General features: G+C 35.8%; 1 protein-coding gene across 6 annotated transcripts in view; it reads left to right on the top strand.

Annotated features, from left to right (window-relative positions):
- The window catches only part of ADAM10 (ADAM metallopeptidase domain 10), a 142,532-nt gene that overhangs the window by 85,137 nt on the left and 36,077 nt on the right, over positions 1 to 21,318 (top strand). For 5 of the 6 annotated variants that reach the window (XR_004960629.1, XM_036271289.1, XM_036271261.1 and 2 more), the window contains 4 exons: positions 5,011 to 5,111; positions 12,810 to 12,959; positions 15,919 to 16,011; positions 19,046 to 19,229. Coding sequence is in view for 5 of the 6 variants with exons in the window: in XM_036271289.1 (XP_036127182.1) it covers positions 5,011 to 5,111; positions 12,810 to 12,959; positions 15,919 to 16,011; positions 19,046 to 19,229 (528 nt within the window). In the remaining variant the exon portion in view is untranslated. The remainder of the gene's footprint in view (positions 1 to 5,010; positions 5,112 to 12,809; positions 12,960 to 15,918; positions 16,012 to 19,045; positions 19,230 to 21,318) is intronic. The other variant, XM_036271271.1, reaches the window with a different exon arrangement.

Genomic DNA, 21,318 nt, shown 5'->3' with positions numbered 1-21,318 from the left:
ATATAAATCAGACATGTATATTCTTCTTTAGCTTTCTCTGTTACATTAAAAAAATGATGTTATAGTTGTTTAAGATGGGGATATTTTTGTTCTGTCTTGAATTTAAAAATGTAAGATGTTCAGTTAAAAAATGCCATGCGCAAGGTTTGGAAGCTATAAAATTCTTTCTCAGAAATACTTTGTAGCAGGTCTTTTGTGCCTGTGTGGGAGCTGATTCAAAGTATATTTCATAATATCTTTGAAAGAAAGTAAATCCTAATTTCTGTCATGATCAGATTATGGTCTTTGTTATTTCCCAGATTTGAATAAAATCAGGCATATCAACTGACTTATAACTAGATTGCTAATGAATCTAACAGCTTTTTCTTTTCTGAAACTGAAAAATCTTGCATTGAGTAAATCCTTTTTTGAGAAACTGTTTGAAAATGATAATAGCACTTCTAAGCATGCAGTATGTTTAATCTGTGTATTGTAGATTCTATGAGCTTCGTTCTATCTTTAGTTAAAACATAGAGTTAATTACTGTACTGTATCAGTCTTCAGCTTAACTATATGACTGATTTTTTGGCAGAAGTTGTATCTTAGGATGAGCGAAAACTAGTTATAAATGAAAACAATAACAAATACCAACACTGCTAAAGAACTTCTGATATGCTAGAGCAATATTATTTTGCTATTGTCTATAATAAAAAATTTGCCAAATAGCTACTGAAGAGCAGATAATAAAATAAGTTCTGTTCTTGACAAAAGTTTTCATCATGTATTAAGGTAATGATAACTACAGCCCCCAAATTCAGTGACAAAATGCATTAAAAGTTCTTTTCTCACTATGTAAAAGTTAAATGTGAGTATTCCTTATCATGCAGCTTTTCTTCAACAAGTAAGTAGAAATCCAGGCTACTTTATTTTGTGCTATATTATACTTTAATGCTGTTCCCAGTTGTCTCCTAACAGCTGTTCACTAGGGAAAAGGACCCTGGCTGATGCACTTCCCTACTGCTCACATTTCTTCAACTAGAACTAAGTTATGTCACACCTAGCTTGGATGGGAGGCTGGGAAATTTAGTCTAGATTTGTTCAGGATAAATGAGGAACCTGTTTGGTCAATGACTGCCATACTGTGCTAAGAATGAAACTGATTTTTTAAATAAAATCTCTGAACAGTTAAAAACTCTTTTTTTTTTTTTTTACTGGTTACATGATTAATGTATTGTTAGGAGGGGTTTGGGGGAAGGTTGTATATTTTGATAAACAGATTATTTCCTAGTCCCGTACGCTTTTAAAAAATACTTGGTAGTGGTAAGGCATGTGGTCTAGGGAGACCAGGTATGATAGACATTGAGGGGAAGTCATCTGAAAACAGGCCATAATGATTTAATCACAGGGCTTTTCTAAGTTAAGTAGTTTTTTTATTTGGAAGTGGCACCACTGGTGTCCATGCTCCTGTGTCTGTGCTCATGTTCATGTATGAGAGACAGCAGTTTGGGTATGGAAATTATTAAGATAATTTTATGAAACTTTATGATAAATTAGAACTGTAGTTTAAAATACGTCTTTTTTATGTGTTGGGAGATGTCTAATTCAAGAATTTCATCAAATGTTAAATGCATGGTTATTTCATTGAATAAATTAGTCTAAGATAAATGTAAAATAGATTATTAACTGTTATTGTAATAAACAATCTATATTAAGGCACCACAAACTGATCCATAAAGGAAAAATAAGAACATAATATACTAATTGAATAATAAATTAATTGCTTATCACAATGAAACAAATTAAAACAAGCTTTTGAAAATATATTACTTAGTATTATCTGTTTTCTGTGGCCAAATATTTTGTATATCAGTACTACTAGAGCATTTTTTACTTATCTGCTTAGTTGCTGCCAGAGTCAGCAGAAGGATTCCTCCTCATTCACCTTGTTATTTGGTAAGAAATAGATACATTATTTTCTTATCCATGATTTAAGGGAAAACGCCAAAAAATCAGGCCACATTTTTAGTCACTGGATACTAGACTATACTATTTTGGGTAAAATAGCACAAAGTAATGGATGTATAAGTAATATCAAACTGTGGACTTGACTTTATATGATAATTAAAACAAGTAGGAAAATTTCAAGAGAGCTGAAGTCTGTTAACTGAAGAAGGAATTTGAGTGCGTATGTACACTTGTCTATGAATATGCCTTTATATTGTGTTCTTGACATGGAGGAACTTCTTTAGCTTGTGGTCCAGGCAAGCAAGGTTCCATTAAGAAACTGGGCAAGGCTCACTGGGACATTTTCAGGTTAAAATTATAGAAGTAAAAGAAGGCAGTGTGGTTTGATAATACCTCAAATCAACTAAATGGTGAGAACTGAAAAATTTGGCATATTACACTGTGAAACTTTCCAGCCTTTATGGTAGATTCTTTAAATATATGTTGGATGGTATTGTATTTTCACTTTGCTCAAGTGAGCTTTTGAAATGATAAAATAATAAATATATTGGTTTTTTCTTGTTCATTTCAGTTGTGGTACCTTTCCATTTCAAAATCATTTGAGCTTGTTCCACTGATATTGTAATTTTTTACTTCTAATTTAATTTTGAAGATTTCAAACTTAAAAAAGCTGCAAGAATTATACGAGGAACACATACATCCTTCTTTCTGGTTTTCCATTTTTGAGTATTTTACACCTCCCTCAACAAACTTTTTTTGGGAACCATTTGTTTTTTGTTTTTTTTAATCCTTACTCGGGGATTTTTTTTCCTATTTATCTTCAGATAGAATGGGAGGGAGAGAGAGAGAGAAACATCAATGTGAGAGAGACACACCAACTGGTTGCCTCCTGCATGACCCTGACCAGGGCCAGGCACAAACTGCAAATGAGGTACGTACGTGCCCTTGACCGGAATTGAACCCACGGCTTATAGGCCCGCAGGCCGATGCTCTAACCGCTGAGCCAAACCCACCAGGGCTGGGGAACCATTTGAAAGTAGACTTCAGACCACATGAAACATCACTGCTAAATACTGAAGCACACATCTCCTAAGAATATGTACCTTTTTCTAAATAACTGTAATAGTGTTTTACCCCTAAAAAATGAACATTAATTTACTATAATTTACTGTATAGTCTATAATAAAATTTCTTCAGTTCTAAAAAATTTTTATCTGCATTTGTTTATCATGTCTCTTTTAATGTATTGACTTCCAGGCTCCTCCAACCCTCCAGTTCTCAACTTTTTCTGTTATTTATTTATTTTTAATGCCATTGCCTTTTTTTTCCACATGTCTAGGTCAGTGACTTATAGAATGTTTCACATTCTTGGTGTGTCTCATTGTGATTAGATTCAGTTAACATATTTTGACAAGAATGCTGCATAGGTGAAGCTGAATGTTTTCTTAACTGCATCACAACAGGAGGCACATAATACCAAGTTTTTCTACTATTGGTAATGCTTAATTTGATCACTTGGTAAATGAGGTGGTAATCGCTATATAGCTTTGATGTGAAGGTACCTTTTTCTTTTATAATTATTAAGTAATCTGTTGGGGTGACACTTTCAGAGACTATCAATATCCTGTTATCTTATATCTTTTACTCAGTGGTTTTAGCACCCATTGATGATCCTTAGCTTCATTAACCAATGAGTGGGGTTGTAAAATAGTAACTTTTAAGTCTGTCATTTCTTTTACATTTATTGATTAGAATTTTACAGCTGTTGGCAATCTTGACATAAAAATGAATTTAAAGTTTAAATCACAGCTGTTATATTAGTGTAGATAGGTTATCCATGTGCCTACTTTCTACTTGCCAGTTTAGATTTGTGTTGTGTTAAATTTGTATTTTCAGTGAAATAGATTACTAATCTCCACTTTAGGTTCTAGATTTTTCTTAAACTACCTGCAGTGTTTCAAATTATAATTCCGTAGATTATATCTATAAGCTACATAAGGATTTTTCAGTGCTTTCCCTCTCACCCATGTCTTGGTATTTAATTTTGACAATTCTCTTAATTATGGTTACTATATTGAATTATAAAATATGGTCATAAATGAAGGAGGATCTTTTTTATTATCCTCACCAGAGGACATTTCTGCATTTATCTTCAGATAGAGCAGGAGGGAGAGAGACAGAGGGAGAGGGAGAGGCAGGGAGGGAGGGAGGGAGGGAGGGAGAGAGAGAGAGAGAGAGAGAGAGAGAGAGAGAAAGAAACACAGGGGCTGGGGAAAAACTGCAACTGAGGTACATGCCCTTAGCGGGAACCGAACCCGGGTCTCTCCAGTCTGCCGGCTGATGCTCTAACCACTGAGCCAAACCAGCCAGGCCACTAAGCAGGATCTTAATGGAGAAGTATGTGAATTTTGAGAGTAGAGTAAACTTTTAAATGACTAGATTAAATTAAATAGTTATCTGGAAATAGAACCAATTCATTTAAGGATACATTAACCGTTGTTTTTATAAAGGGAGAAAAATGGTGATAAAATAGTTATTGGTTTATAAAGTATTTACTTGAATTATACATTAATACATTTAAACTCTGTCTGCTTATACTGTGCCCTGAAACATGTTTCTGAGGCCAGTTGGTTTTCATGGAAGGAATTCAAACCAAATATAACATTATATTAGCCTACTTATAGTTCATATTGAGATTGTTTTGTACTTTGCACCTTGGGAATTTAATGCATTTGAAGGGAAAGTTATAAACTACAAAATAAAGTAAATCGCAGTATTAAGATGTTCTGTATGTCCAAAGTGGGAAAGGTTGGGAGTATACAGTGATTATTGTTATACAGTGATTATTGTTCTGGTTTTGTAATTCACATGTCATCTATATGATAAAGATTTAGAGACCAGTGGTGTTTTATTGAGGGAGAACTTAGGAACCTACCAGATTTGAGAATTAGGATACCTAGCACAATTCCTTTTCTATATTACTTATGACGATTACATTTTCATTTATAAGATAATTTATAATATCTGAACATGTGACAATAATGATATTTCTTCTTTGTGTTTTAGACTATCCCCATAAATATGGTCCACAGGGGGGCTGTGCAGATCATTCAGTATTTGAAAGGATGAGGAAGTACCAGATGACTGGTGTAGAGGAAGTAACACAGGTAAGGATTTTAATACTAGTTTGCATTTAAGAAATGGAAATGAGCCCTGGCCGGTTTTGCTTAGTGGTTAGAGCGTTGGCCTGCGGTCCAGAGAGACCTGGGTTCAGTTCCCGCTAGGGACACGTGCCTCGGTTGCAGTTTGTCCCCAGCCTTGGTTGGGCCCTGCGGGAGGCAGCCACTCGATGTGTCCCTTTCACATTGATGTTTCTCTCTCTCTCTCTCTCTCTCTCTCTCTCTCTTTCTTCCTCTCTCTCCTTCCCACTCTATCTGAAAAAAATGGAAAAATGTCCTTGGGTGAGTATAAAAAAAAAAGAAAACAAATGGAAATGGCCCGGCTGGTGTGGCTTAGTGGCTGAGCATCAACCCATGCACCAAGAGGTCACTGGTTTGATTCTTAGTCAGGGCACATGCCCAGGTTTTGGGCCAAATCCCCAGTGGGTGGCATGCAGGAGGCAGCCAGTCAGTGTTCTCTCTCATCAGTGTTTCTATTTCTCTTCCTCTCCCTTCCTTGCTCTCTAAAATCAATAAAGGAAAAAAAGAATGGAACTTGGGCATGTGTTCCTGTATTAACAAAAAGATTTATAACACTGGAGAATATAGGTATTTTTTAATGCTAAGAGGCCAGTTAACTTGCCTACAATAAAGAAGTAGTCCTGATACTTGATATTAATGTCTCCAAAATTTTAAATATGAAGGAAAATTTTAATTTATGGTCAAGAACCTTAGCGAAACCCAGGTAGGATAAACACAAAGAAAACCATACTAGGGCATGTTATAATCACATTATTGGAAACTACTGAAAATGAGAAAATTATAAATAAAAGCAGCCAGAGAAAAGAAGGTGCACTTATATACAGGGAACACTAGTGACAATAACTCTTGGCTTCTCATACACAGTGCAAACTGAAGATTCTATAATGGCGTCTTCAAAGTGTTGGGAAGAAAAACAAACAAAAAACCTACCAAAGTAGGATTCTTTATTCTGTGAAAATAATTTTCAAAATGAGGATAAACTAAAGATCTTTTTTACACAAACAGAAGCTGAGAGAATTTGTAGATCTGCAAGAATTATTAATGGAAGTTCTTCAGGTAGAAAAAGGATAAGAGATGGAAATACAGATTTATACAAAGAAGTGAAGAACAAAGCATAATAAATATGTAGGTAAATACAAAGGACATTTTTTTCTCATTTAAAAATTTTATTTATAAGGAAAAATCTGGGGTAGTAATATATCTGACAAAAGACTTTAAAACAAAGGATATATAGTAAGAGAAATTCTACGAAGGACACTGTGTAATGGTAAAGGGAGCAATCTAGCAAGAGGATATATACCCTTGTAAACATTTATGCACCCAACATAGGAGCACCTAAATATGTAAAGCAAATCTTGATGGACATAAAGGGAGAGATTGACAGTAATACGGTTATAGTAAGGGATTTTACCCCCCCACCCCCATTGACATCAATGGATAGATCATCCAGGCAGAAAATGAATAAGGAAATAGTAGCCTTAAATAACACACTGGATCAGATGGATTTAATTGATATCTTCAGAGCATTTCACCCCAAAGCAGCAGAATATACATTCTTTTCAACTGCCCATGGAACATTTTTTAGGACAGACCACGTCAGGACACAAAACAAGTTTCAATAAATTTAAGAAGATTGAAGTCACATCAAGCATCTTCTCAGACCATAGTGGTGTGAAACTAGAAATCATTCACAAGAAAATAACTGAAAAACACACAAAGACATGGAGACTAAATAACATGTTACTAAACAACGAATGGGTTAACAATGAGGTCAAGGAAGAAATCAAAAGTTAACTGAAAACAAATGAAAATTAACATACAACAACTCCAAATCTATGGGACATAGGGGAAGCAGTCCTAAGAGGGAAATTCATAGCATTACAAACCCATCTAAAGAAAAAAGGAAAATCTCAAATAAACAATCTATACACTTAAAGGAACTTGAAAAAAGAACAAGCAAAACCGAAAGTGTATAGAAGGAAAGACAGAATAAGAATCGGTGCAGAAATAAACAAAATAGAATCTAAAAAAAAACAATACAAAAGATCAATGAAATCAAGAGCTGATTCTTGGAAAGAGAAACAAGATAGACAAACCTTTAAGAAAATAGAGAAAGAAAGAAAGAGAGAGAAGAGCTATGACCCAAATAAATAAAATCAGAAATGATAGAGGAGAAGCAACAACTGACACCAAAGAAATACTAAGGGTTATAAGAAAATAGCACAGCCCTGGCCGCTTTGGCTCAGCGGTTAGAGCGTCGGCCTGTGGTCCAGGGAAACCCGGGTTCGGTTCCCACTAGGGACGTGTACCTCGGTTGCAGTTTTTCCCGGCCCTGGTTGGTCATGCAGTGGCAGCCATTCGATGTGTCCCTTTCACATCAATGTGCCCCCCCCCCCCCATCTGAACAAAAAATGGAAAAATGTCCTCAGGTGAGGATAAAAAAAAAGAAAATATTGCAAACAACTATATGCCAAGAAATTGGACAATCTGGAAGAAATAGATAAATATCTAGAAACATGCACACTTTCATAACTGAGTCAGGAAGAATCAGAGAATCTGAGTAGACAGATTACAGCAAGTGAAATTGAAACAGTAATAAAAATTTTAAAAACTCCCAACAAACAAAAGTCCTGGACCAGATGGTTTCACAGCTGAATTCTATCAAACATTCAAAGAAGAACTAACACCTATCCTTTTTACACTATTCCAAAAAATTTAAGAGGAGGGAAGACTCCCAAGCTCATTTTATGAGGCTAGCATTATCCTAATTCCAAAACTAGATAAAGAAAATTATAGGCCAATATCCATGATAAATATACATGCTAACATCCTCAAAATATTAGCAACTTGGATCCAGCAATACATTAAAAAGATCATACATAATAATCAAATAGGATTTATTCTGGGGTTGCAAGGTTGGTATATATCTGCAAATTAATAAATGTGATAAGCCACATAAACAAAATGAAGGATAAAAAGCACCCAATCAAATCAATAGATGCAAAAATGCATTTGATAAAATCGAGCACCCATTTATGTAAAAAACTGAGCAAAATGGAAATCTAGGGCAACATACCTCAACTTAATAAAGGCTATATATGAAAAACCCATAGCCAGCATCATACTCAATGGGCAAAAACTACAAGCTTTTCCCTTAAGATCAGCAACAAGGTGGGGATGTCAGCTTTCCTCAGCCTTACTCAACATAGTACTGGAAGTCCTAGTCACAGCCACCAGACAAGAAGAAATGAAAGGCATTCAAATTGGAAAGGAAGGAGAACTGTCACGATTTGCAGGTTACACAATACTTTAAGAACCTAAAGATTTCACTAAAATACTGCTAGAACTGGTAAATGAATTCGATAAAGTGGCAAGATACAAAATAAATACCCAGAAATTAGTTGTATTTTTATACACCAATGATGACCTATTAGAAAGGGAAACTAAGAAAACCATCCCATTCACACTTGCTTCAAAATGAATAAAATACCTGGGGATAAATTTAATCAAGGATGTAAAAGACCTGTACTGGGAAAATTATAAGACATTGAAGAAGATACAAATAAGTGGAAGCATATACCATGTTCATGGATTGGAAGAATTAACATCATTAAAATGTCCATACTACCCAAAGCAATCTGAAGATTCAGTGCAATTCCTATCAAGATACTAATGGTGTATTTCACAGAACTAGAACAAATACTCCAGAAATTTATATGGAACTACAAACACCCCCAAATAGCCACCGCAATCTTGAGAAAGAATAACAAAGTTGGAGGACTCATGCTACCTGATATCAAACTATACTACAAGGTCAGAGTAATAAAAACAGCATGGTACTGGTATAAAAAAAGACATATAGATCAATGGAACAGGATAAAGAGCTCAGAAATAAACCTATGCCCTTATAATTAATTAATATTTGACAAAGGAGACAAGAACATAAAATGGAGTAAAGATTGTTCAATAAATGGTGTTGGGAAAATTGGACAGATACATGCAATAAAATTACAGTAGTCCACCTTGTTACACCATACTCAGGAATGAACTCAAAATGGATTAAAGACTTAATGTAAGTCGTGAAATCATAAAAATCCTATAAGACATGGCAAGTAAAATCTCAGGCATTTCTCATAGCAGTATTTTTTCTGATATATCGCCTCGGGCAATGGACACAAAAGAAAAATAGCAAAGGAAACTAACAAAATGAAAATACAACCCACTGAATGTGAGAATATCTTCTCCAGTGATACATCTAATAAGGGGTTTATTTCCAAAATGTATAAAGAGCTTATAAAACTCAGCACCAAAAAAACAAACAATTTAATTTAAAAATGGTCAAAGGACCTGAATAGACACTTCTCCAAAGAGGACATACAGATGGTCAAGAGACATATGAAAATATGCCCAGTGTTATTAATCATCAGATAAATGCAAATTAGAATCACAGTGATGTATCATCTCACACCTGTCAGAATGGCTGTCATCAATAAATCAACAAACAACAAGTGTTAGTCAGGATGTGGAGAATGGGAGCCCTTGTGCATTGTTGATGGGAATGCTGATTGGTGCAGCCACTTGGAAAGCAGTATAGAGTTACCTCAAAAAATGAAAAATTGAACTACCTTATGACCCAGTGATTCCACTCTGGGAACATATCTGAAGAAACCCGAAACACTAATTTGAAAGAATATATGCATTTCTATGTTAATTGAAGAGTTACTTACAATAGCAAAGATTTAGAAGCAGCCTAGGTGTCCATCAATAGATGAGTGGATAAACAAGCTGTGGTACATATATACAATAAAATACAACTCGGCTGTAAAAAGAGGGAAATCTTACCCTTTGCGACAGCATAGATGGACCTACAGAGCTTTATGCTAAGTGAAATAAGGCAGTGAGAAAAAGACAAGTACTATATTTTACTCTTATGTATAATCTAATGAACGAAATGGTCTAACAAGCAAAATAGAGACAGACTCATCGATAAGAGAGCAGGCTCACAACTGTTGGGGGGTGGGACATGGGGCAGTTTGGGTGGTTGGGTGGGTGTCTGAGATAGAGGGATTGAGCAAAAAAGGAAAAAGAAAAGAACTCATGGACACGGACAATAGTGTGATGATTGCAGAGGAGGGGAGCATTAGTAGAGTTGGAGGAATGTATTGGGGTGGTAAATCGTGATGGAAGGCGACTTGACTTGGTGTGGTGAACAAACACACAATACAGTGTATGCACCTGGCCTATGTGGCTTAGTTGATTTGGCACTGTCCCATGTACCAGGAGGTTGCTGGTTAAATTCCCAGTCAAGAGCATATTCCCTGGGTTGCAGGCTCGATGCCTGGTAGGGAGCATGCAGGAGACAACTGGTGTTGCACTCTTACATAGCTGTTTCTCTCTCTTTCCCTCTCCCTTCCTCTCTTTCTAAAAATCAATAAACTATTCTTTTTTTTTATCCTCACCCGAGGACACCCTTTGATATTTTGTTCAGATAGAGTGGGAGGGGGAGAGAGAGAGAGAGAAACATCGACGTGAAAGGGACACATCAAGTGGTCGCCACCCACACGACCCAACCAGGGCCGGCCGGGGACAAACTGTAACCGAGGTACATGCCCTTAGCGAGAACCGAACCTGGGTCTCTCTGGACCACAGGCCGATGCTTTAACCACTGAGCAAAATCGGCCAGGGCTCAATAAACTATTCTTTAAAATAAAAAATACAGTGTATAGATGATGCATTGTGGACTTGTGCTTCTGAAATTTGTATAATTTTGTTAACCAATGTTACCCCAATAAATTTAATAAAAAGGGAAAAAAATAAAAACTTATTTAGGAGATAATTAAAATTGTAGCAAAAAATTAAAAATGGACAAAAAAACCAATGGAAATTCTAAACTTCAAAAATACAACAGAAATTAAGAATTTGGTGGATTTAGATCAAGATGCATGTCATAAGAAGACAGGAGAGAAAATACAGAAAAGAGCATAAGAGATATAGGTAATACATTACTAAGGTCTAACGTGTATAATTGATATCTCAGAAAAAGATGAGAGTGAACTAGGGATAATGGCAGAGAATTTTCTAAATGTCACAGGATATCAAACAATAAATTTAGTAAGCCCTGTAATTAGAGCATGATAAATACTTTATAATGATGAAAATGACATTCTAGCACATTATTACAAAAGTACAAAAACCAAAAGATATACTCTTTAAAGCACCAATAAAAAAAGTCCAGTTACCTTCAAAGAAGCAACAGTAAAAATGACAGCTCATTCCTCATTGGGAACAGTCGAAACCAGAAGACAATGGAATGTTTTGAAACAGAGTTACTGCCAACCTAGAATGATGTACTCTGTGAAAATAGGTAACATTAAAATGAAGACAATACCTAAGAGAATAGTCAAACATGGAGTTGTCAAGGAAGAACAAAATTGTAAATTTGAAATTGTGGCTTAAAATTTAATTTGAATTCTCTATTACGGTGTCATCAAAATTCTTTTAAAATGGTGCTTTTACATGTCAACAAATGTGTAAGTACTTGGATTTGATTGCAGTGGTAATTCTTTAAACAAGTACTTATTGAACATTCCTTTTGCCTGCCAAGTCTGTTAGGTGATGGCAATATACTGAGAAGCAAACACAGAGATGGTGTCTTTTTTCTAGAACTCATGTTCTAGTGGTTGAAGTAATAGGTGTTAGGCTGGGAACAGACATTAATCAAATAACCACACAATAAACTGTAAAGTTCCTTTGCGTAAGGACATGGGACATGGTTCTATGAGGTACTATAATGGATGAATTGACCTTCACTAAGTATAAAGGAAGAAGTTAACTAGATCAGAAGAGGTAGCAACAGAATGTGCAAGGACTCTCTTGGATAATTGGAAAGAAGGCCTGTGTAGCTGTACACAGAGAGCTAGAGTTGGGTATTGTTGTAGGGTCGCTCTGTGAAGTAATATGGAATGGGAAGGAATTGGACAGGTAAGTAGAGTCTAAAAGTGCTGATTTAGGGCTTTATCCTTAGAGAAATAGGAAGTCATTGAAATATATTCTGCAGGTGGGTAATACTTTCAAGTTTGCATTTTGAAAAGATTACAGTATAGAGAATAGATTAAAGGCCAGTAATGGATATGGATAGATTATATTGCTCTTATTGCAGCACTGTTGTTAATAAATGATGGTAGCGTGGGCTAATGTGATAGAGCCAGAGATATTAGGTAGGTTCCTTAGGTATTTAGGAGACAAATTTTACAGGGCTAGGTGATAGATTGGGTTTACAGAGTTGAGATGGAAGAAGATATCAAAGTATTTAATAAATTACTATAAGACTTGCTTTATATTCAAATGATTACATATTAAAAGGTATGTTTAGAAAATGTTTAAAATGTGAAAGAATCACTTGAATAAACAAACATCTCTGAAGTAGATGTTATAAGGCTGAAAGTGATGTTTATGAAGAATTTTTAATGGTATGGGGAAATGCATATGGTGTTACACAGTAAAGCAGAATATGAAATTTTTATAATGTGTACTCTTGTTTATAATATGAAATAGTTTATATTGTATACTCATAATAAAGCAAAATATGAAATTGTAATGTGTTCTGTATAAAATTATGTTAGTGAAGCATGCTAATCATTAGAAATGTCTCTCTTTGACATATAGACACCTAAAGAAGAACATGCTGTTAATGGTCCCGAACTCTTGAGGAAAAAACGTACAACTGTAGCTGAAAAAAATACTTGTCAGCTTTATATTCAGACTGATCATCTGTTCTTTAAATATTATGGAACACGAGAAGCTGTGATTGCCCAGGTATTTATAATTTTCCTACTATTTTAGGAGTTCTTGTATCATTATAGCTATATTTTCCTCTAAAAATTAAAAACTTTGTCCAGCTGCTATGGCTCAGTGGATTGCGTGTCATCCCACATACTGAGAGGTTGCTGGTTCCACTGGTCAGGGCACAGGCCCAGGTTGCAGGCTCGATCCCCATGCAGGAAGAAGCCAACTGATGTTTCTCTCTCTCTCTCTCTCTCTCTCTCTCTCTCTCTCTCTCTCTCTCTCCCCCTCCCCTTCCTCTCTCTATAAAAAATTTTTATAAAAAGTAAAAGCACGTACCTCATTTTTGAAAAATAAAGAGTATATATTTTCAATTGTGATATAATAAAATATGTAAGATAAGTACACAGATAACTGAAAGACCAGTTAGGATATTTTAATGTTATTCAAAAGAGAGGTGTAAGAAAAGTATACTATAAAAGAAGATGACACTGAAACTTAGCTTCGAAGAGAGGATTGAATTTTCATTTGTGGTCTTAAAAGAGTAAAGGATAGAGGAATTGTTTCAACAAGAAGTATTTAATTTCTGTTCTGTATACCCATTGTATTTAGCATTATATTTTGTGATTTTAATGTCCATCTGATCACTAGTGATGATTCCTTTTTCATTTTTTAAATTTTATTTTTTTATATTTTAAATTTATTTTATTGTTGAGAGTATTACAGATATCCCCAATTTGCCCCCCTCCACCATTCTCCCACCCCACCCTAGCCTTCACCTATTGTCTGTGTCCATGGGCTATGCTTATATGCATATATGTTCTTTGATTAATCTCTTCCGGATCTCCTTCCCACCTATCCTCTGGGATCTGTCAGTCTGTTCCATGCTTCCATATCTGTGGATCTGTTTTGTTCATCAGTTTATTTTGTTCTTTAGATTCTATATATAAGTGAGATCATATGATATTTGTCTTTCTCGGATTGGCTTATTTAACTTAGCATAATAATCTCCAGGTCTGTCCATAGACAACATGAATTTTTTTTTTATATCCTCACCCGAGGACATTTTCCCATTTTTTGTTCAGATAGTGTGGGAAGGAGAGAGAGGAAAAGAGAGAGAGAGAGAGAAACATCGACGTGAAAGGGACACATCGAGTGGTTGCCACCCGCACGACCCTACCAGGGCCCGGGGACAAACTGCAGCTGAGGTATGTGCCCTTAGCGGGAACCGAACCCAGGTCTCTCTGGACCGCAGGCCAACGCTCCAACCACTGAGCCAAACCGGCCAGGGCGACAACATGAATTTTTAATGTAATCTATCAGCATTGTTAAAACTTTTCTTTATCAATGTTTTACAACCTGGGCTACTTTTGAAATTTTTATTGTTAATGCTTCTACTTGACTATCTTATATAATTTCTTTGAAAATAGTGTGTGTGTGTGTGTATAAAACAATGTTTTGACATAAATGGTAGCAAGTACTTTTTCTTTTCTTTCTTTTTTTTTTTTTTTTTTTATCCTCACCTGAGGACATTTTTCCATTTTTTGTTCAGGTAGAGTGGGAGGGGGAGAGAGGAACAGAGAGGGAGAGAGAGAAACATCGATGTGAAAGGAACACATCGAGTGGCTCCCACCCGCACAACCGACCAGGGCCTGGGACAAACTGCAACTGAGGTACGCGCCCTTAGCGGGAACCGAACCCGGGTCTCTCAGGACCGCAGGCCGACGCTCTAACCGCTGAGCCAAACTGGCCAGGGCAAGTTTTTCTTTTTTAAAAAAAAATCTGTTTTCCTCTATTGGGTTTAGAGAGAGAGGAAGGGAGAGGGCGAGAGAGCTAGACAATGTCCCGCACCGGGGATCGGGCCCACAACCTGGGCATGTGTCCTGATTGGAAATCAAACCGGCAGCCTCTTGGTGCATGGGTCAGCTTTCAACTACTGAGCCACACTGGCCAGACAGCAAGTACTTTTTGTAAATGAAGATGGGAAGGTTGTATACAGAATGGTTTGTTTATTTATTTATTTATTTTAAATATGTTTTTATTGATTTTTGAGAAAGAGGAAGGGAAGGGAACATTGAGAGATAGAAACATTGATTTGAGAAAGAAACATCGATCGGCTGTCTTCTTACGCCCCCTACTTGGGATTGAGCCTGCAACCCAGGCATGTACCCTGACTAGGAATCGAACCTGGACCTCTCAGTCTTTGGTCTGATGCTTGATCCACTGAGCCACACCAGCCAGGCTCTCTATACAGAGGGGTTTAGACGCAAGAGAGTTTAACTGGTAGTCAGGTAGGTAAATAGAGGATCGTTTTGTATTCTATTACTGTATTCCATGTTAATCTCTTACTAGAATTTAGCAAAATCTGAACATCTTATTTATTTTTTTATTACTACTCCCTGCCCCCCCCCCCCAATCCTGGCAAATAAATATCTATGAATTAATAGGTACCTTTTCTATTTTGTTCACCTTTATATCCTCAGCATCTAAAACAGTGCCTGGTATATATAGTAAGTGATCAACAAAACAAATAAAATTTAAAAATAGTTTGAAAAAACAAAACACCTTACAGAATGTGTACTAGTGCTGTAATAGAAAGACCAAGTCAGATAATGACTGAACGTTCTGATACTATCAGGGAAGTTCTCATAGATGTTTGAGCTGAGCTGAGTCTGAAGGGTGAATACCCTAGGCATAAGGAAACAGCATGTGAGAAGGCATAAAAGTATCATATAGGAAATAGTTTTATATGGCTGAGAAGAGCGCATGTTTGGTTTGGACCAGAGAGGAGTCTGGAAAAAGAATAAAATATTTTCCTTTTAGCTCCAGCTTACTAATTTGTTTCATTTTTTCATGTGGTATATGATGTAGACATTTTAAAATTTGAATGTGGTGGAAAATGAATAATTTCTGATTTGGAAGATGGAAATTGTCTTTTCCACATTTAACATTGTGTCTAAAATGTTTTTCTCTTTTTTTTTTGAATTGGTAGATATCCAGTCATGTTAAAGCAATTGATACAATTTATCAGACCACAGACTTCTCTGGAATCCGTAACATCAGTTTTATGGTGAAACGCATAAGGGTAAGGAGTTTTAATAGTTAAGAATGTTACAAAAGAGAAATAATAAGGACCGTGTTTACTAAAAGAAAAAGGTGTACTTTTTACTTCATTTATATACATTAAATAGTTTAAATTGTATTTACTGATGCAATTTGTCTTTACTCTTGGCTTTTATACACATACACATATGCACGCACGTAGAGGGGATACCTGGGTTTATGATTTTAGAATGAAATCTATAGGACTTTAATCTGGGCTGCAAAATAGGTATGGCGGTACTGTTTTCTATCTGATTAACATTCCAGTTAGAAAGTTCTAACTTCTCAATAACTACACAGTACTTGACATTTTTTCCTCTTGGTATTATTCCCCAGTTTTTAAAGATTCACCTTGTGCAGTGTATTTCAGTGTATTCCAGCAGAGGGAAGGATAGATACAGTGGTTTATAAAATTGAAAGTTGAAAAACTACTTAATTCTATATACCATCTTCTTGAAAATTCACAGTGCACACTAACATATTGCAGATTTTGAGAAGCCCTTCGTGAAAGAAACCCATATTTTTCTAAATAAATTTGATCATTGAACCTTTTTTTATATTAACATCAGTTGAGACTCCAAGGAACTGCAGACACGTTTTGAGAAATGCTGATCAGGCCACTTATTATTAATTGTAATCTTATAAATTGCAAATAAGTAAATATTCCATTACTAACAAAATTGGGCTAATTGTTTCAAAAGTTTTCTACATATGAATTGTTTCAATGTCTATAGCTTTTAAGAATCTGAATTTATAAACTAGATAAATAACCTGAGTTTTTAAAAAAATCATCTTATAGCTCTGGCTAGTTTGGCTCAGTGGTAGAGGTTCAGCCTGCAGACCAATGAGTCTTGGGTTCGATTCCGGCCAAGGGCACGTACTCCGGTTGCGGTTCGTCCCTGGCCCTGTGTCCTTGTCACGTCAATGTTTCTCTCTCCGTTTCTCTCCCTCCCACTCTATCTGAAGATAAATAGAGAAATATCCTCGGGTAAGGATTAAAAAAAAATTATCTTATAAAAGTATTTGCCTTAGGGTTTTGTTGTTATATTTGTGTTCTTATTTTTCTTACAATGTGATTGACTACTTATAATATTAGTACTTACATATAATATATCTAATAACGTAGCTGAAGATGGTCCTTTTAGAAGTAGTATGGTTAAATATAAAACTGGGTTATTTTAAGGTGAAATATCGTTTATAGAAAGATAATGTAAGAACTATTTGTAATTGTTTTCCTGTATTTTAAGAGCAATATAAATCTTTAAATGAGCACGTAAAAGTAGTAACTGGTGTAAGTATTGCTGTTTACTAGGTAGAGCAATAAAGTGTAAAGGAGTGAAAAGTAGTGACCACCTGAACAAATTTTAGTGAAACATTTTTTTTTTAGTAAAATTATTTTCATTATGACGAAATGCACATACTGTAAAAATGGGTAATGTGTCAGTTGGTTGTTTTCAGGCTTTAACTGGGATTAAAACTTTAAATTTCATCTGTTGAAGATTACTTGTGACTCATCAAATAATTAGAAATTTATATTAGCAAATATTTAACTATTAATACTTTCATTTTTAACATAGATAACTAAAATTTAGGTACACTTTTTATTTATAGTGTATAGTGTATTGTTTATGGTATTTATAGAAGTATCAGGGAATTTCATTTCTATATTTAGTGGGGGAAAGCCATCTAAAGCATGTTTCTAAGCATGGGCTATTTATCATATATAGCGTGCTTATTTTTGGATTATTATTATTTTTTTTTGTTCAGATTGGGAGGGAGAGAGAGAGAGAAACATCAACGTGAAAGGGACACATCGAGTGGCTGCCACCCGCACGACCCAACTAGGGCCGGGACAAACTGCAACCGAGGTATGTGCCCTTAGCGGAAACTGAACCCAGGTCTCTCCAGACCGCAGGCCAATGCTCCAACCGCTGAGCCAAACTGGCCAGGGCTATTTTTGAATTATTTTTGTGGGTGTGTGTGTTAGATGACTACAACTGATTTTTTTTGGTTAATTGTTAATGGATAAATGGATGTTCTGAAATCCATCCCTAGCAATTACTATTCTGCTGCTAAGTCCCTTGGTTTTACTGAAGAGCATGTATCCTAAACAGACCAGTAATTCTTATTTTATCAACTGTTAATATCCTCCCTTACTACTGACATTTTCTGACATAGACTGAGGTTTGCCTTCTAAAAACTGTTTACTTTCACGCATACTCCTTTTTACTCTCTAATAACAATATGTATGTAATTCTCTGACTTACTTGAGGAAAGCCAGATTGTTCTAGGACTTCAAAGGACAGATAGGGGTGTGGTCTCTGAAACAAAGCAGGGGCTTATGAATGAGAGCTTTTGTTTAGCAAAAGTTTGTTATCAGAACCCTATTATTCTTCAGGTTGTAAAGGAAGAACCTGTACTGGGAGTACAGTAGCTAAGTGTCAAAAGAAACATTCTAGAGGAACTCAACCTGACATAGTACAAGAAATAAATTGTCAGGGAAAATTTTTTATTTATTTATTCATTTTTTGCCACATCAGGAACAAAAATTGAACTTGCAAGGAGAACCAAGAAAATGGTTTATCTGCTGAATTGACAGTCTTGGGTTCAATATTTGTTTTATGTTCTGGTAATTAGCTGAAAGGTGGGTTTATGTTCTTACATTTGTCACCATAAATAGGCGATTAGAACTTAAAGAGACTTGCTCAGATGATTAAATTTGAGAAACTGTTCGTACTTTAGTAGAAGTCTTGAAAGCAGAACTTGTTTTTCCATCCCAAGTGTTCAGTGTCCAGGAATCTGGTGAATACTTGCTCAGAAATGTAACATTCTATCTTGTCTTTCTTTTTGGCTTCTGTAATCAGCTCAGGGATTGGGGACAGTGGGTACAACTGTAAAAGCCTTAATTGAGGCCTGCTTTCCTAGGAGCCCCAAACATATTGTTCACACAGATCAGAAAGATGTGAATAAAGACTTACACTAAGACTCTGCTAACATTAATTGTTTTTGGATTTTAGATCAATACAACTGCTGATGAGAAAGACCCCACAAATCCCTTCCGTTTTCCAAATATTGGTGTGGAGAAGTTTCTGGAATTGAATTCTGAGCAGAATCATGATGATTACTGTTTGGCCTATGTCTTCACAGACCGAGATTTTGATGATGGTGTTCTGGGTCTGGCTTGGGTTGGAGCACCTTCAGGTAGTTTATCTAACTATGTCTTGCTTGATGTAATACTTGAAACAAAAAGCAATTTTCAGGGCAGACTGAATTTTATAAAGTGTAGGAGAAAGTGATGCCTATACAAGATTAATTAACATGATATAAATGGAAAAATAGAGGAAGCAGCTTTTTATTTTGAAATGAGTACCAATAGGGAGATATCCTAACATTTGGTACACCCAGTAGCTGAAATAAATAAATTTATGGGAAAAAAAATGGTACTCATTTCTGAAACCAAAAGCAAAATTTTTTTTTTTTCACAAAAGTTAATGTTAGAAATTATTTTTTAAATAATGTTTAAAAGAAAGTTTTAGAGTCAAGAGGGGAAAATTATGTTCTTGCTTCTGTTCTATAGCGAGTTAGAAAGGAGAGTAACCCTGGTCAGGAGCAGCAGGTAGAAAGAAATGAAAGCCTGCCTTTATTATTATTTTTTCTAGTCATTATTATTATTATTATTTTTTATTTGGGGATATGTTTATTGATTTTTGAGAGAGAGAGAGAAAGAAACATCGATTGGTTACCTCTAGAACACGCCCTGCCCAGGAATTGAAATTGTAACCTAGGTATGTGTCCTGACTGAGAAACAAACCCACAACTTTTTTGGTCATAAGACAACACTCCAACCAACTGAGCCACTTGGCCAGGTTTCTTTAGTCATTATTTTAACAAAAATGAAGATGTAGGCAGGAGGCCCCAGTTCTCACAACTCCACTGGCCTCACCACCTGGGCCAGCACTCTGCTGGGGTTTCTGCCTTAGTCATGAAAGCTTCTGTCATTGAGAAAGCTGGGATAGGATAATTCCCTTCCCACTGTAGTGGGGGTGAGCGTCTGTGAGTTGCAGTATAATAAGTTCAATAGCCTAGTTTAGAGAAATACAAATTTATTAATTGAAAGATCAGTGGAAAGAATCATCGACTCTTTGAATATGAATTTTGCTATATATAGTTTGATCACTAGTCTATCATTTTCTGAGCTATATATACAACAATTCTTCCGATGCATCATTTTTATCTTTTTAAAAAGTCAACTTCTGCTTTATCCAGGCTAAGACAGGCTTTTCTATTCCTTTTTTATTAGTTTATTCTATGATTTGTTATTAATATTATAGCATCTTTTGTTCTGTTGCCTTGCCTTTCTATTTCTTAGTCTATTTTTTATTTTTTTAAATATGTTTTTATTGATTTTTTAGAGCGAGAGGAAGGGATAGGGAGAGAGAGAGAGAGAGAAACATCAATATGAGAGACATCTATCAGCTGCCTCCCACACAACCCCTACTGGGAAACAAGCCCGAAACCCTGGGCATGCTCCCTGACGAGGAATCCAACCAAGGACTTGGTACATGGGTGGTCGCTCAGTCAACTGAGCCTCACTTGCCAGGGCTCTTGCTCTGTTTTTTAGGTTAGCAATGAATATCCTTTTTACAATTTTCAAAGCTTCTTTTTTAAAAAATTTATTTTTATTGTTCACATTATTAGATATGTACCTCATTTTCCCCCCACTTTTGCCCCTCTCTACCCAGACCCCACCCTCCCTCCCTCTGGCCCTAACTGCATTGTTGTCTGTGTCGGTGGGTTATGTATATCCATTCTTTGGCTATTCTCTTCACCTTCTTTCATCCCGTCTGCCCCACCAACCTCCCCTCTAACACCTGTCAGTCTGTACCATGTATCCGTGACTCTGGTTCTATTTTGTTCGTCAGTTTATTTTGTTCATTAGATTCCATATATAAGTGAGATCATATGGTATTTCCTTTCTCTGACTGGTTTACCTCACTTAGCATTATAATAACCAGGTCCATTCACGCTGTCACAAAAGGTAAGAGTTCTTTCCTTTTTACAGCTGTGTAGTATTCCATAGCTTTTTTTTTATCCACTTATCTACCTATCGCCACTTGGGCAATTTCCAGATCTTGGCTATTGTAAATAACACTACTATGAACACAGGGGTGCATATATTCTTTCTGATCTGTGTTTCAGGATTCTTAAGATATATTTCTAGAAGTGGGATTGCTGGGTCAAAAGGCAGTTTCATTTTGATTTTTTTGAGAAAACTCCAGACTGTTTTCCA

This window comes from Molossus molossus, unplaced genomic scaffold (assembly GCF_014108415.1).
Source record: "Molossus molossus isolate mMolMol1 unplaced genomic scaffold, mMolMol1.p scaffold_m16_p_1, whole genome shotgun sequence".
Classification (NCBI taxonomy): Eukaryota; Metazoa; Chordata; class Mammalia; order Chiroptera; family Molossidae; genus Molossus; species Molossus molossus.
The sequence above is the reverse complement of the archived record's forward strand: the minus strand, read 5'-3'. Positions and strand labels throughout refer to the sequence as shown.